Here is a 12,087-nt window from a genome sequence, read left to right as displayed (position 1 = left end):
TCTACTGTTGGGAATCCTGAGGCAGGTTACTTTCTACTCTCTGTTTTGCCTCTGAGGTCTGGGTGTCCCCAGTGTGAACCACTATCCACTACTTGTGCCCATGTCTCTCCCACTACCTTCTACTGGGGACTTATGAGCATCAGTGAAAGCTTAGGTGGAGTGTAAGTATGAGCCTGAGTCTCAGAGGTATTCTATGGTTCACCCTGCCCCTTCTGTGCTCAGAAAACCTCCTCCTGGAAATGTGAGCCTGTATCTCTCCTCCCTCCCTCTTCCCATATGACTTTGACTCAGTAAAAATCTCTGGTCCTGACCCTGCCCTCTGTAGGCAAAGTGGAGGCCAAATGTGCATGGGAAGCAGCTGGGGATATGCATGTATGGCAATGGGGTCCAGAAACATTAGCCAGGCCCACTCCTCTGGGCCTTTTGGTCTTGAAACATGGACAATCAGCATTGGAGAGCTGAATCTTAGGGCAATTTCGACTTTTATAAATGGGGAAACAGGCCTCAAGAGAAAGCCAGGACCCTATTATCTAGGTCACATTGACCAACGTCAGAATGTCGAGATTCGAGGTTGAACCAGGCCAGAAGGAGAAGATTCCCATGGGCCACCATGTACGCCAGCTTCCGTTGGCCTGTCTCCTTCATTCTTCCCTTCTTTGCCATGGGAGTCAGAGATCACACTATCAAGGCAGCCAAGTTCTGCTGTTTCCCCACTGAGGCTGTGCCCTTTGGGGTAGTTGAGGCCACCAGCAAGGTGTGCACCACAGCTGCTTGACAGGCAAGTGAAGCCTTTTTTCCTGGCTCATCTCAGTGGGGCCAGGGTTCTCTCTGGACCAGGAGGGAAGTGGGAATGAACCAGGTCCCTGTCTCCTGCTGCTGTGTGTACACGCATTTGTGTGGTTTGTTTTTAGATTCCCTGCAGACATCAAGTATCTTTTTCTGTCCTCAGTGGAACTTGCCTGTGGCTCTTCTGGCAGGCAGGCAGGCAGGCAGGCAGCAGCAGCAGCAGCAGCAGCAGCAGCAGCAGCAGCAGCCGCAGCCGCAGCCGCCGTCGGCTCCTCCCCAGCCGCAGCCCCAGTCCCAGCCCCAGGTAGGTGCCGGACCGCAGCCCCGGGCTCAGGGACAGCCGGGCAGGTCGGGCGCGCAGCCAGGGGACATGGCGCCGCCGGACAGAGGTGGGAGGCCAGACCGGACGCTGTCAAAAGGGGTCGGGAGATGAGGATGGACAAAGCGGAATGTCCGAGGACAAGGTCGGAGCTCGATGTCGCGCTTGCCGTTTCCGCCTCAGTTCCAGCGCCAGGGGCTGCAGCAGACGCAGCAGCAGCAGCAGACGGCGGCTCTGGTCCGGCAGCTCCAGCAGCAGCTCTCCAGTAAGCCTTCACTCCGGCGCCGGCGGCGGGGGGCAGCCCTGCAGTCCGGTCGGCCCCGGCACCCCGGGGAGGTCCCTGTCCCTGTCCCTGGGCCCACCCGCCGCCCTGCTTGGCCTCGCAGCCCCGAACTCGTCTGCTTGTTCGCAGATACACAGCCGCAGCCCAGCACCAACATATTTGGACGCTACTGAGCCACCTGGAGGAGCCGCTTGGGCACCGGATGTGGCCCCACCCTGTCCTCCGAATTCCCTGTTCCCTTCCCGGCCAAGCACCAGGGGCGGTTGGGGTTCTTCCCTCAGGCTCCTGTTTTTAATGAGTTTTTCGTATTTTTGTTAACGTGAGGCATCCAGCTGTGGGGTTTTGTATGTTATTTATATAGAGGCCCCAGAGCTGTCGCACCCAATACACAGAGCTTCTTTGCAGAGGGTGCGTGTGACGTCTGCGTGTCTGGGACGGGCGGGCCCTCGGGGAGCGGGGCTGAACCCCCAGTTCAGAACCGCCACTCTGTTCGGATCATCCCAGTTCAAACTGGATGGGGCTCCGCTTCCCTTTTCCAGGCCGGCACATACTAAGGTTCGTGCCCTCGGTCTCTGAGGAAGGACTCTCGCCTTAGCCAGACGACCGGTTTCCAGACAGCACGGGGACAGGGAAGGGGCCGTGGGGCCACCGGGTCAATCAATGGAACCTGTTTTGAAGAAGCTTCACGGTAGAGGGGGTGACAGACACCGCATACCTTTTATGTCCCCTCGTGTGGTCTCCATCCTGCACCAAGCGGTGTCCTAGACAGAGACCTTCCCCGAGAATCACTTTTCTGGAGTGACAGATTGCCTTTCGTTAGCAAGCCACCATCAAGTAGGAGGAAGGGCGACCAGTAAAACGAAGCATCCTTGTCTGTCTGCTCCGCTGCTGGAGCCGCTTGTCTTCACACGAGCCACCTTGGCAGTCACCCAGGGTAACTGTTGCTCACTCCCATGTTACAGTACACATAACTCGAAGTGTAGCTCCAGAGTGACAGCTGGAACTGTGCGGGGCCATCCTCAGCCCTCTTGCCTTCACGTTTGGGGCCCTAGAGCCAAGGCTATCCGTGAGAGCCCACTGGTATACTACAACAGTGTCGTCTGGCGGGCCAGCTGGGCTGGAGGAGGACCAGCCCCAGCCTTGTGGGTGGGTGGCACGTGGTGATTTGACAGCTTCAGGACAATGTCCAGGCCACAGTCGCACTATGTCGCTGAGAAGTGTCAGGCGTGCCGGTAAAACCAGGAGCAGCCGTCCAGACCCAAGTTATAATAAATAAATAAATAATAAATAAGCAAACAAACAAACAAACTCCGTCCTTGAGGCCCACGAAGCGTGGGACTTAGCAAGTTTAAGAGGTGCGCGCTCCAGCAATGGAGGTGCCCGACGGGCAGACAGGCGACACAAGCTCTGCTCTGTCCTGTTCTGTCCTGATGAACATTCCAAGGAGCTACAGGGGTGGAGGCTTGGCCGGCTAAGGGACATTCCGAGGGACTTGGGGTGGGGGCTAAACACTGGACAGGGCACTGCATACAGAACACGACGACAGCCGGATCCGGGGTGGTGGCGGAGGCGGTCGGACAGCTGGCACGCTGCCAGTGAGGCTGACACGCCCCAGGAGAAGCAGCAGAAAGGGACAGCAGTGACCTTTGGGAGAGTGACAGGACGAGGACAAAGTGCCCCCCACTGGACGTTTGAGTCGCGCCGGTGCTCAGGGAGGTGGAGGCGTGCCTTCGTGGAGTGCGACCAGGGTCTTCTGCAGGCGGTGCCTCAGTTTCTCCCTTCGTTTCAAGGTGTCGAGCTTTGCAGGTAAACTTCGGACTCGCCGCCCCGGCACATCACCTGTTTGTGATCCGAGGGGCGTGCGTGACAGATGGGGAGCAGGAGCAGAGCATGCTCGAGCTCGGGAGGAAGTGGGCCATGCCCCAGGACTTGAGCCATCTCTGGCACAAAAGGAGTTAATGGCAGGGACCGCGCCCCCCGTGTCCGGGCACGCGCAGCGCGCCCCCTCGGTGCGCGGGCACAGCAGCCAGGCTGCCGGAGAGCAGATCTCGGGGATTCGGGTGCGGAGCCCTTGGCCTGGAGGCGATATGGGTGGTCCGCGGCCCGGTTCGGTCGCTCGCAACAGCCCGGGGAACAGGTGAGGCCGCCTGCCCCGGTCTCTCATCCTTTAGCCGCCCATTCCCTGCCCGAACCTACCCCCTCCCGATCCCGGGCTCCTCCACTCCCCGGCCAGTGCTCCCCACCCTTCTCCAGCCCATGTTCTCCGTCGGCACCCCTGACCCCCCATCCTCCCCCGCTCCTCTCCTCTCCTCCACCTCCTCCCTGAATCCCGCATCCCTATCGTACCTCCCGCCCATGGTCCCTCTGTCTCCGCGGCTCGGCCCGCATGCTCGTCAAAATGCCCCTCCCGAGGGCCCCCAACCCCATCTGTGTGTCGCACGTTGCCAGCCCCCCCTCCCCCGCAGTGCAGCCCCGTCCCTCTTCCATCATCCATCTCCCAGTGAGGCTTCCTCCCCCACTCTCTGCAGCCCCCCCCCACGGAGGCCTTTAGCCTATTCCCCCCATTCCAATGCAGCTTCGCCCCCCCACCCCGTTCCATCCCGAGCTCATGGAGTCCCCGATACTGCAGTTCACAATAATATGCATTCCTGCATGACGCCCCTCGCCCAATGGTGCTCCAGCCTAAAAAGTACCCCCCATGCCACTCTCATCTCCGGCATTGCCACCTCCCCTTGTCTGCTCCCAAATCGCAAGTTGGACCAGGATGGACATCTTGGCCTTGGGGAGTCACAGTGGGTCTTAGGGTACAGAGGGCGTTTGGGGGTCGGTTGATTTGTCTAGCTGTTCACAGGGGAGGGGCCGCAGGAAATTGATTCAAAGGGGACCAGCATTTGGCGCCGAAGGGGTACTGGAGAGGGAGGCATCCCAAAAGGGTTAATGGAATTTGTGGGGAGGGGCGGCACCAAGAGGGTTAATTGGAGGGGGGGGTTGCTGGCGGGGAAGCCGTGTGAATGAGCGGTCTGTGCCCCAGAGTTGCCATGGAGACGGTGAATGGGGGGATTGTGTGAACTCAGCTGCGGACTATCCCCCCCATACACACACACACACCCACTCCCTCCTGCCCCACCTCCCTACTCCTACCCCTTCCTTCCCCTGCCCCTCCTCCCCCCACCGGGTGCATTCTGGGCAGTGTCTGGCATCTGACCCCCCAACACTTTGCTCCCCATTTCCTCCGAGCCCCCACCCCTTTAGTCGCTTTGGCTGCCCTCCCTCCTCCACCTTTTTCTGCACTGGGTGGCTCTCTCTCTCTCTCTCTGTCTCTCCCTCTCTGTCTCTCCCTCTCTCTCTCTCTCTCTTTCTCTCCCTCTCTCTCTCCCTCTCTCCCTCTCTCTCTCTCACACACACACACACACACACACACACATTCTCATTCCCCTCTCGTGGTGGCCGATTGCCGGGCGTTCCCAATCTCCCTCCCCCACCCCTTCGGGCAATTCTTAAAGGAACAGGCCTGCAATCTTGGAAGGCGGGAGAAATGAGGGAAAACTAAATTGTGTGTGTGTGCGCGTCTCCATGCAGGAGTGTCTATGTGTGCCTCTGGGTGTGTGTTGACTGTGTAACCGGGTGTCAGAAGGCCTGTGTGTCTCGATTGTGTTGCTATTCCTGTTTCTGTCCCCACCTACGTGTCACCATTATGCTTCATGTGTCTCTGGATATTTCCCTATGCGGTGTGTGATTAGATTTTAGTAAGTCTCTGTGTGTCTCTCTGAATGTGTCTCTGTGAGTCTCCGGCTCTGTGATGCTGTCTCAGAACGTGGGACTGTATGAGGGGATCCGTGTGGGTTTGGAACGTATGGCTTTGAGTGAATGTCACAGTGCCTGTGATCCTGGCTTGGTCTCTCACTCTCTCTTTGAGCCTTTCTGAGTTGATTTCCATGAGTCTCCGAGTGTGTGTGTCCCCTGCAGTCCGGTATTGATTTCACACTGGCTGGGCATCGACAATGCCTAGGGTGCTAGGCACACGGGTTCCCGCCTGGGTTCTGGCACTCCGTGGAGCCAGAGCTACCCCACAGAAAGGACCGATGCTGAAGGACTTGGGAGCAGTTAGGGCCGAGGAGACATCTACAAGAGGGCACAGGAGGGGCTGGGCGCTCTGGCCAATGGCCCCGCCTAAGGGCGAGGGGACCTTTCCGTGGAACCCTTGGCCTATCTGTTGCTTTCCCTTCTTAGGCGTTAGAGTCCCCGTGCGAGGCTCACGACCCTACTGTCCCCCGATGTGGAGGTCCCCGTGTGGGGCTCCCGTCTCGGTGGCTAGAGAGCTCAGTGTTCGTGCAGCCCGCCCGGCGGCCCGAGCTCTGTCTCCAGTGCCCCCGCCCCTGCCAACACAGGCCACCTTGGTTCCAGCTGGTCCCCACGAGCTCCACTGGCTGAGGAGTTGAAGTTGGGGCCTGGGGACTGGCAGGACCAACCACCGTCACTCTGTCATTCCCCCTGGCTTTTCCAGAATGGTTCTGGCTGGAAGACGATAGCCCCGGCCCCACAGGGCCCCCCCCCAGAGCCCTCCGTAGCCCCGCCGACGATCTCGGGTGACACGTCCTTCCCTCTTTCCACAGGCCTGTCTGGCCCTGAGGGAGTCCCCCCTTCTGAAGCCGTGGAGCTTGGACAACCTGCTCTTTCCGTGGCTGGGCACCTGTAGGTGTCCCTCGAGAGCTCAGTGTTGAGGTTCCAGTCCGTGTGGCTATGAAGGGGCTGATGCTGTGAGCCTGGAGTCTGCTTTCCCTGCCAGTACCCCCGCCCGGAACATGTGGCCGCGGCTCGGCCTGCCCTCGCTGTCCCTGAGCCCCAAGCTCCCAGTTGGCCGGAGTGTGTGCCTCACCCTGGGGTTCCTCGGCTTGGTGCTGGGAGCCAGTACTCAGGCTCCAGCACCCACAGTCAACACTCACTTTGGGAAGCTGAGGGGTGCGCGGGTACCGCTGCCTAGCGAGATCCTGGGGCCTGTGGACCAGTACTTGGGGGTGCCCTACGCGGCTCCTCCGATCGGCGAGAAACGGTTCCTGCCCCCTGAACCGCCCCCATCCTGGTCGGGCATCCGGAACGCCACGCACTTCCCCCCAGTGTGCCCCCAGAACATTCACACAGCTGTGCCTGAAGTCATGCTGCCTGTCTGGTTCACTGCCAACTTGGACATCGTCGCCACGTACATCCAGGAGCCCAATGAGGACTGCCTCTACCTGAACGTCTATGTGCCCACGGAGGATGGTGAGTGCCGCGGCCCCGCCGTGTCCGTGGCTTGCATGTGGCTGTGTGGCCCGCAGCATGCCTCTGTCTGTGAAAATGCTTCTAACCATCACTCTGCTTGGCCTCCCCCTTCCTCCTCCCTGTTCTTCCCTCTCCCGGCATTGTCTCAGCTCCCATGTGTGAGTGACATTGTCAGCAGGAGGGGCCTGGCCAGGCCTGAGAGCTTTGACAAGTCTAGGGCCAGAGCGCTGGATGGGGGTTTCCTGGGGGACTATGCGCCACCGCCGGCAGCCGCCCGCGGGAGGATGCTGGCTCCATCAGGCCCCCCCGTTGCCACCCCACCTGCTTTGAAAGGTGGTAGTCGTGTGTAGCCAAGGGAGCCGGGGCTGTGGGGGGGCGGGGGGCAAGCCTCTTTCACTAGCTGGCGCCTCCTCCCTCGGGGGTCACAGTAAGGTAAGTGACAGAAACCAGGAGATGGTGGGACAGGCTCTCTGCCATGTGCCACCTGCAGAGCAGCTCTTGGTGCCTGGGTGGGTTGGGGGTGCATGCCCCTGGGCAGAGGCCTCCTGTTATTTTTTAGTTTTTTATTCATTTTACAGTAAAGCGGATTTCCAAGGAATGCGCCCGAAAGCCCAACAAGAAAATTTGTAGGAAAGGAGGTAGGTAGCGAGCCGGCGGGGAGGGACAGAGAGAGAGAGGGAGGGCTGCCTGCCCGCCTGCCCTTGCCCCCAAGGACCCAGCCTTCCTTCAAGTAGCCGGGCCCAGGGCCCTGGCTGCCTTTTCACGGGGGAGTTCGTGGCCTAAGGCAGGTTCAGGGCAGAGGCAGCGACTCCGCTCCCTCCGGGCTTCCCAGCCCCAAATTCCACCCGTAAGCTTCTGCCGGTGACGGAGCCGGTTCTCACCAGGCGCCTCAGGAGAACTCTAGGCAGCCAAGATGGAGCCAGAGGCGCTGCCCTTTTCCCGCTTGAAAGTTCTAGACTCACCTCTCCAGTGCTGCAGCTGAGACCAAACTTGTAACACAGGCCCAGTCATCCCGCTGCTGCCCCCAGCTCTGGCCAGAGCGTAGCTGAGTGAGCCGGGCTTGGCCCCTGGCTGACCTTGGGGGGGGGGGTCTCCAGAAACTCTGGGCTCCAAAGGAGCCATGAGACCCTGCATTTGAAACGGACCCTCCTGGGGAGAGAAATTTGTCCCACCCGCATAATAATTCTTCCTGTGCAAATAGCACTTTACGCTTTCTGTGAAGTGCTTTCATAATTACCTCATAAAATCCTCCCCACGTCTCTGGAAGCTTCTAAGGTGGCATCGGCATCCCAATTTTACAGATGAGGAAACTGGCCCAGGGGAGTGACTTGCTGCTGCTCGAGGCCCTGTCGCTGGTCTGTGGCGCAGCCCGGACCAAAAGCTGGGTCTCGTGACCCTCGGGGCACTGTTCTTTCCACTGTAGCATGCGGGGCAACTCCCGTCTGCAAAACGTGGCGACGGCGGGTTGAGCCGGGCCTAAGGGACAGGTGGACGATGACAGCCTGGTCCCCACATCCCTTTGGCAAGTTTGCAGTTTGTTTTCCTCTGAAATCCTAGAGCAGGATTCCCCCAAGCGGAGTAGTCAGGATTCCGGGCTCTCGGGAGTGAGGTCTGCTGTCCGGGTCCGTTTGGCTCTGCTGCGAACTCAAAGTGAGGCCTTAGGCCTTAGAACCTCTCTTTCCGCATCTGAAGGTGGGAGGGGCCGGTCTGTCCTTAACATTCCGTTAGCCCGATTAATGACTTCATAAGAGGGTCTGTTAAACTTGCTCCTCCGAGTTCCGTACTTGGGTTGCCGGGAGAGGAGACGGCCTTAACCTTGACCATTGCCTGGGATGGGTCATCTCCGCAGGACACCAGTAAGAGCCTAGGGCAGTCCCGCCGAGTGCCCGGAGTTTGGCGAGAGAGCTAGCTGACCGTCAGTTCCGTTCACATACAAATATTTACCGATCGTGACCGCTGGCTATGGGCAAGGCCAAGAGCTAGGTGCCGTTTGGGCGTGAATGAGGCGGAAAGATTTAGAAATAACTGAAGGCCCGATGACCAGTCTGAAGAAGCGCCTAGCCTGGCATTTAGCGTCGTCCGCGTTCACGGGCCAGGCGGGGAGGTAGGTTTCACTGTGCGGAGGTCATTCCGGTGTTCGAATGAGTTCCCTACCCGGGGCCCACTGGCCATTTGGGCCTGAGTTACAAGCCCTGCGTCTTGGATGAAGTTCATCCCCAGAGGCCATTAGGGTTGTGTGCACAGGGTGGGCAGGGCGGGCCTGACTGAGATCTTGAGGCAGCACAGTGTCCGGATGGGTGACAGTGGTCCAGATGGCGTGAGTGACAGGCACAGCAGCAAGGAGTTGCTCAGCAAGTGTGAAAGAGGTGGGACAATGCAGAAATCCGGGCCCCTCGAGGTGGGGGTGGGGGGCAAAAGGGACACTTTTCTAAGTCAAGGCCCATGGGGAAGACCCGCTCCATCCCCCGCCCCCCAGCCCCATCACCTTGGAGGGAGTTCATGTTCAGGGATGAGGGATTCCTTTCCATCTAGGGGGCTGTCCGTTGTGTGGATGATGACGCCCCGTGTCCCTCAGGGTCTCTGAGGGCAGTGCTGGCAGGTGCTAAGATGGCCGACGCCACTGGAAGCTCGGGAAGCTGGAGGCGGCTTCTGCCCCTTGGGCTGGGCTCTTGCCCTAGTTGAAAAGCCATTTTGTAATATGAGGGCGGTTCCTGTTTTGATTAATAGCTGTGAGGGAATTCAGTCACTGGAGCCCGGAGCGGCTGAGAAGGAGGGCTATTTGCTGCCTCCAGGCTGAGAGTTATCTGGCCTTCTAGACTGCAGGGTAAGCCCTGGGGTGTCGACAGAGTGACATCTGGTTCCCCGGGCTGCGGGTCCCCATTCTCCACGGCCATGCTCATGTCCTGAGAACAGGAAGAAGAATTGGTGCCAGGTTACAGCCAGGTCCTAAACGTCTCTCCTCTCCTGTCCTGTGCCCTCCCCGCCCTTCCCCCTTATGCGACACCTCTTCGCTCACTTCCTGTCGTCCTCCTTCCCCCCATCCTAGAACGGTGCAGTGGAAAGACCATGGCCTTTGCGGTCAAGCAGACCTGGGGTTGAATCTCCCCTCTAGAACTTTCTAGCTGTGTGATCTTGAGCAAGTCACTTTACCTCTTTGAACCTCAGTTTCCCCATCAGTGAAACAGGAATAAAGATAGTACCTACGTCACTGGGGTGAGGCTTGAACCATATGGCGGAAGTAGAGTGTCTGGCACACGGTGCATATTCAGTACATACTATGTGGTATATGAGCTATTAGTATTATTCCTCTCTCTCTCTCTCTCTCTCTCTCTCTCTCTCTCTCTCTCTCTCTCTCTCTCTCTCTCTCTCCTTTCTCCTTTTCCCCTTCCTGCTTCCCCTCCCTCCCTCTGGCTCTCTCTAGATCTCAGAACAATGCTTGCTGCTCTCAGGCCTGGTTTCTGTGGGCAGGAACCCCATTTGCCATTAACCAGGACAGGGGGCCCCGACGAGGGAGACCAGAATGACAGCTTCATCTCCCATTTTCTCCTGTGGGAATCAGGGTCAGCTGAGGCCCAGCTCGAGCCTGTCCACTGGGCGCGCGGGCTCAGGGCTTGGGTCCCCGTACCTAGCTCGGTCCTCAAAGCTCATACCCGTATGCGCACTTGCGGGCAATGCTGCCTCCCACCCTCGGTGCCTGCCCCTGTCCCCAGCTCAGCCCACCTGTGTGCGCGCACAGCCCCTTCCGTCCTGACGGAAGTAGCCCTTCCCCTGAGTGGGGCTCTGGCTCTGTGCCCTGGCCCACCTGCTGCTCTCTCCTTTCTAACTGGTCGACATGGGCTGTTGGGGACAGGGAGGCCGGCACAGCAGGGGCCTGCGACAGCATCATCCTGACGAAGGTCTGGGCCTCAGCCCACCCATTCCCTCAGTTCTTGCCATCCCTCCTGCCTGTCCTGGGCCCAGGCCCAGAGCCGGCTTGCTGGGCCACACTGCAGTCATGCTGTTTTTGAATTCTCTCTCTGTTTTGTTCTCTGTTCTGTGCTGTTGTGTCTCCCCGTGTCTGGTCCCCAGGATCCGGCGCTAAGAAACAGGGCGAGGACTTAGCGGATAATGACGGGGATGAAGATGAAGGTATTTGGGGGCTGCAGGGCGCGGCAGCTGGTGCATGGCACAGAGCCCCTCCCCCTCTCGATGGGGTGAAGCCCCGTCTGTCTGTCTGTCCGTCCGTTGGTGTGTTTCTGTTCCTGTACAAGGCCGTCGGGCCGTTCCAGGGTGATGGACACGGCCGGCGGGAGCAGGAGACCACAAACAGAGCCACGGGGAGGCCGTCCTCCTCGCCCACGTCCCCGCCCCCGCTCTCAGGTGCAGACGAAGTAGGGCCGAGGGAGGGCCAGGAGACGCCTGTGTTTTATTGAGGAGACAGCTGTGTTTCGTGGGGAGCCTGGCTCCTGGGAGATGGGGCCCAGCAGGATGTCGAAGTGAACAGTGACGCAGAGAGAAGCCAAGTGGCTGGAGAACAGTGTCACCTAGACTTCTCCCAGAGGGAGACAGACGGCCTCAGGGTCAGGGGCTGCAGGAGCTTCAGGACAGGGCCAGAAGGGCTTTGAGGCCGGGACTCCGCAGTCGGCAGGCTTTTGGGTGATGGTCGAAGCCATCTTCCTTTCTCCTTGGGCAAACGAGTTGTGTTTGCTGAGCAGCACAGAGCATTCCCTTCGACCACCACGCCCCGGCCCTGCCCCTGCGCCCCTGGAGGGGCCAGACAGCTCAGGGGACCCACCGGGGGCCGGTAGGACTGTGCCGGTGTGGCCGAGTGTCGAGAGGCGTCAGGTAGAGGTGGCCAGGCCGCGAGCCTCCTCCTGACCGCTGCTCGGGCTGGGGAGCAGCCACTTTAAGGCCCCTCCTGGACTGGCCTCTGGAAGGCTCCATCTTCATCTTAATGCTGACTGGGGGCGGGCTCTGTCGTTCTTAGCTCCGACCCTTTCCTCTTCCACATCCCCGGTGGCTCCAGTTAAGTCTGCCTGACGCCCGGGGAGAACGGGGGGAAATGAGCACATGGGTGAGAAACCATGTCACTCAGGCCCCCTCACCCCATCGCTGCCATTCACCCCTCCCCCCACACTCTTCCTCGTTCTCTCCCTGTGCCGCTTCTATGCCCGCCCTCTTGTCTCTGTCCGCACTGGGGGGGCAGCTGCTGCCAATGACCGTATTTCTGTGGAACTGGTCTAGTCTCTCTAAAGCCAGATCAGGTCCCAGGACTCCTGGGTGCCCGGAGCAGGGACTCACGTGATCCAGCTGAGGGACCAGCCCTTTATCTTCCTCCTGCCCCTGTCCCCAGGGCACAGGCACAGCCTACCTAGGCCTCGCTGTTCCGTTCCGGGCGCGCCTGGCTGCCGGGAGGTCCCTGAAACCGGAGTCTTTAAAGACGTCGCTGAAGCGCAACTGT

General features: G+C 59.7%; 2 protein-coding genes across 2 annotated transcripts in view; both read left to right on the top strand.

Annotated features, from left to right (window-relative positions):
• Positions 1-1,795, top strand: part of MED12 (mediator complex subunit 12) — a 20,215-nt gene extending 18,420 nt beyond the window's left edge. Inside the window, exons 42-44 of the mRNA XM_023537446.1 lie at positions 779-1,090; positions 1,289-1,370; positions 1,518-1,795. Of these exons, the coding sequence (XP_023393214.1) occupies positions 779-1,090; positions 1,289-1,370; positions 1,518-1,561 (438 nt within the window). The 3' untranslated portion in view covers positions 1,562-1,795. The remainder of the gene's footprint in view (positions 1-778; positions 1,091-1,288; positions 1,371-1,517) is intronic.
• A 4,346-nt stretch (positions 1,796-6,141) lies between these two features.
• The window catches only part of NLGN3 (neuroligin 3), a 15,848-nt gene continuing 9,902 nt past the window's right edge, over positions 6,142-12,087 (top strand). The window contains exons 1-4 of the mRNA XM_011371474.2: positions 6,142-6,647; positions 7,226-7,285; positions 10,716-11,017; positions 11,980-12,085. Coding sequence (XP_011369776.1) covers positions 6,191-6,647; positions 7,226-7,285; positions 10,716-11,017; positions 11,980-12,085 — 925 coding nt within the window. The 5' untranslated portion in view covers positions 6,142-6,190. The remainder of the gene's footprint in view (positions 6,648-7,225; positions 7,286-10,715; positions 11,018-11,979; positions 12,086-12,087) is intronic.

Source organism: Pteropus vampyrus, unplaced genomic scaffold, assembly GCF_000151845.1.
Source record: "Pteropus vampyrus isolate Shadow unplaced genomic scaffold, Pvam_2.0 Scaffold191, whole genome shotgun sequence".
In the NCBI taxonomy this organism is placed as follows: Eukaryota; Metazoa; Chordata; class Mammalia; order Chiroptera; family Pteropodidae; genus Pteropus; species Pteropus vampyrus.
Note: the sequence above shows the minus strand (reverse complement) of the source record. Positions and strands in the feature narration are given on the sequence as shown.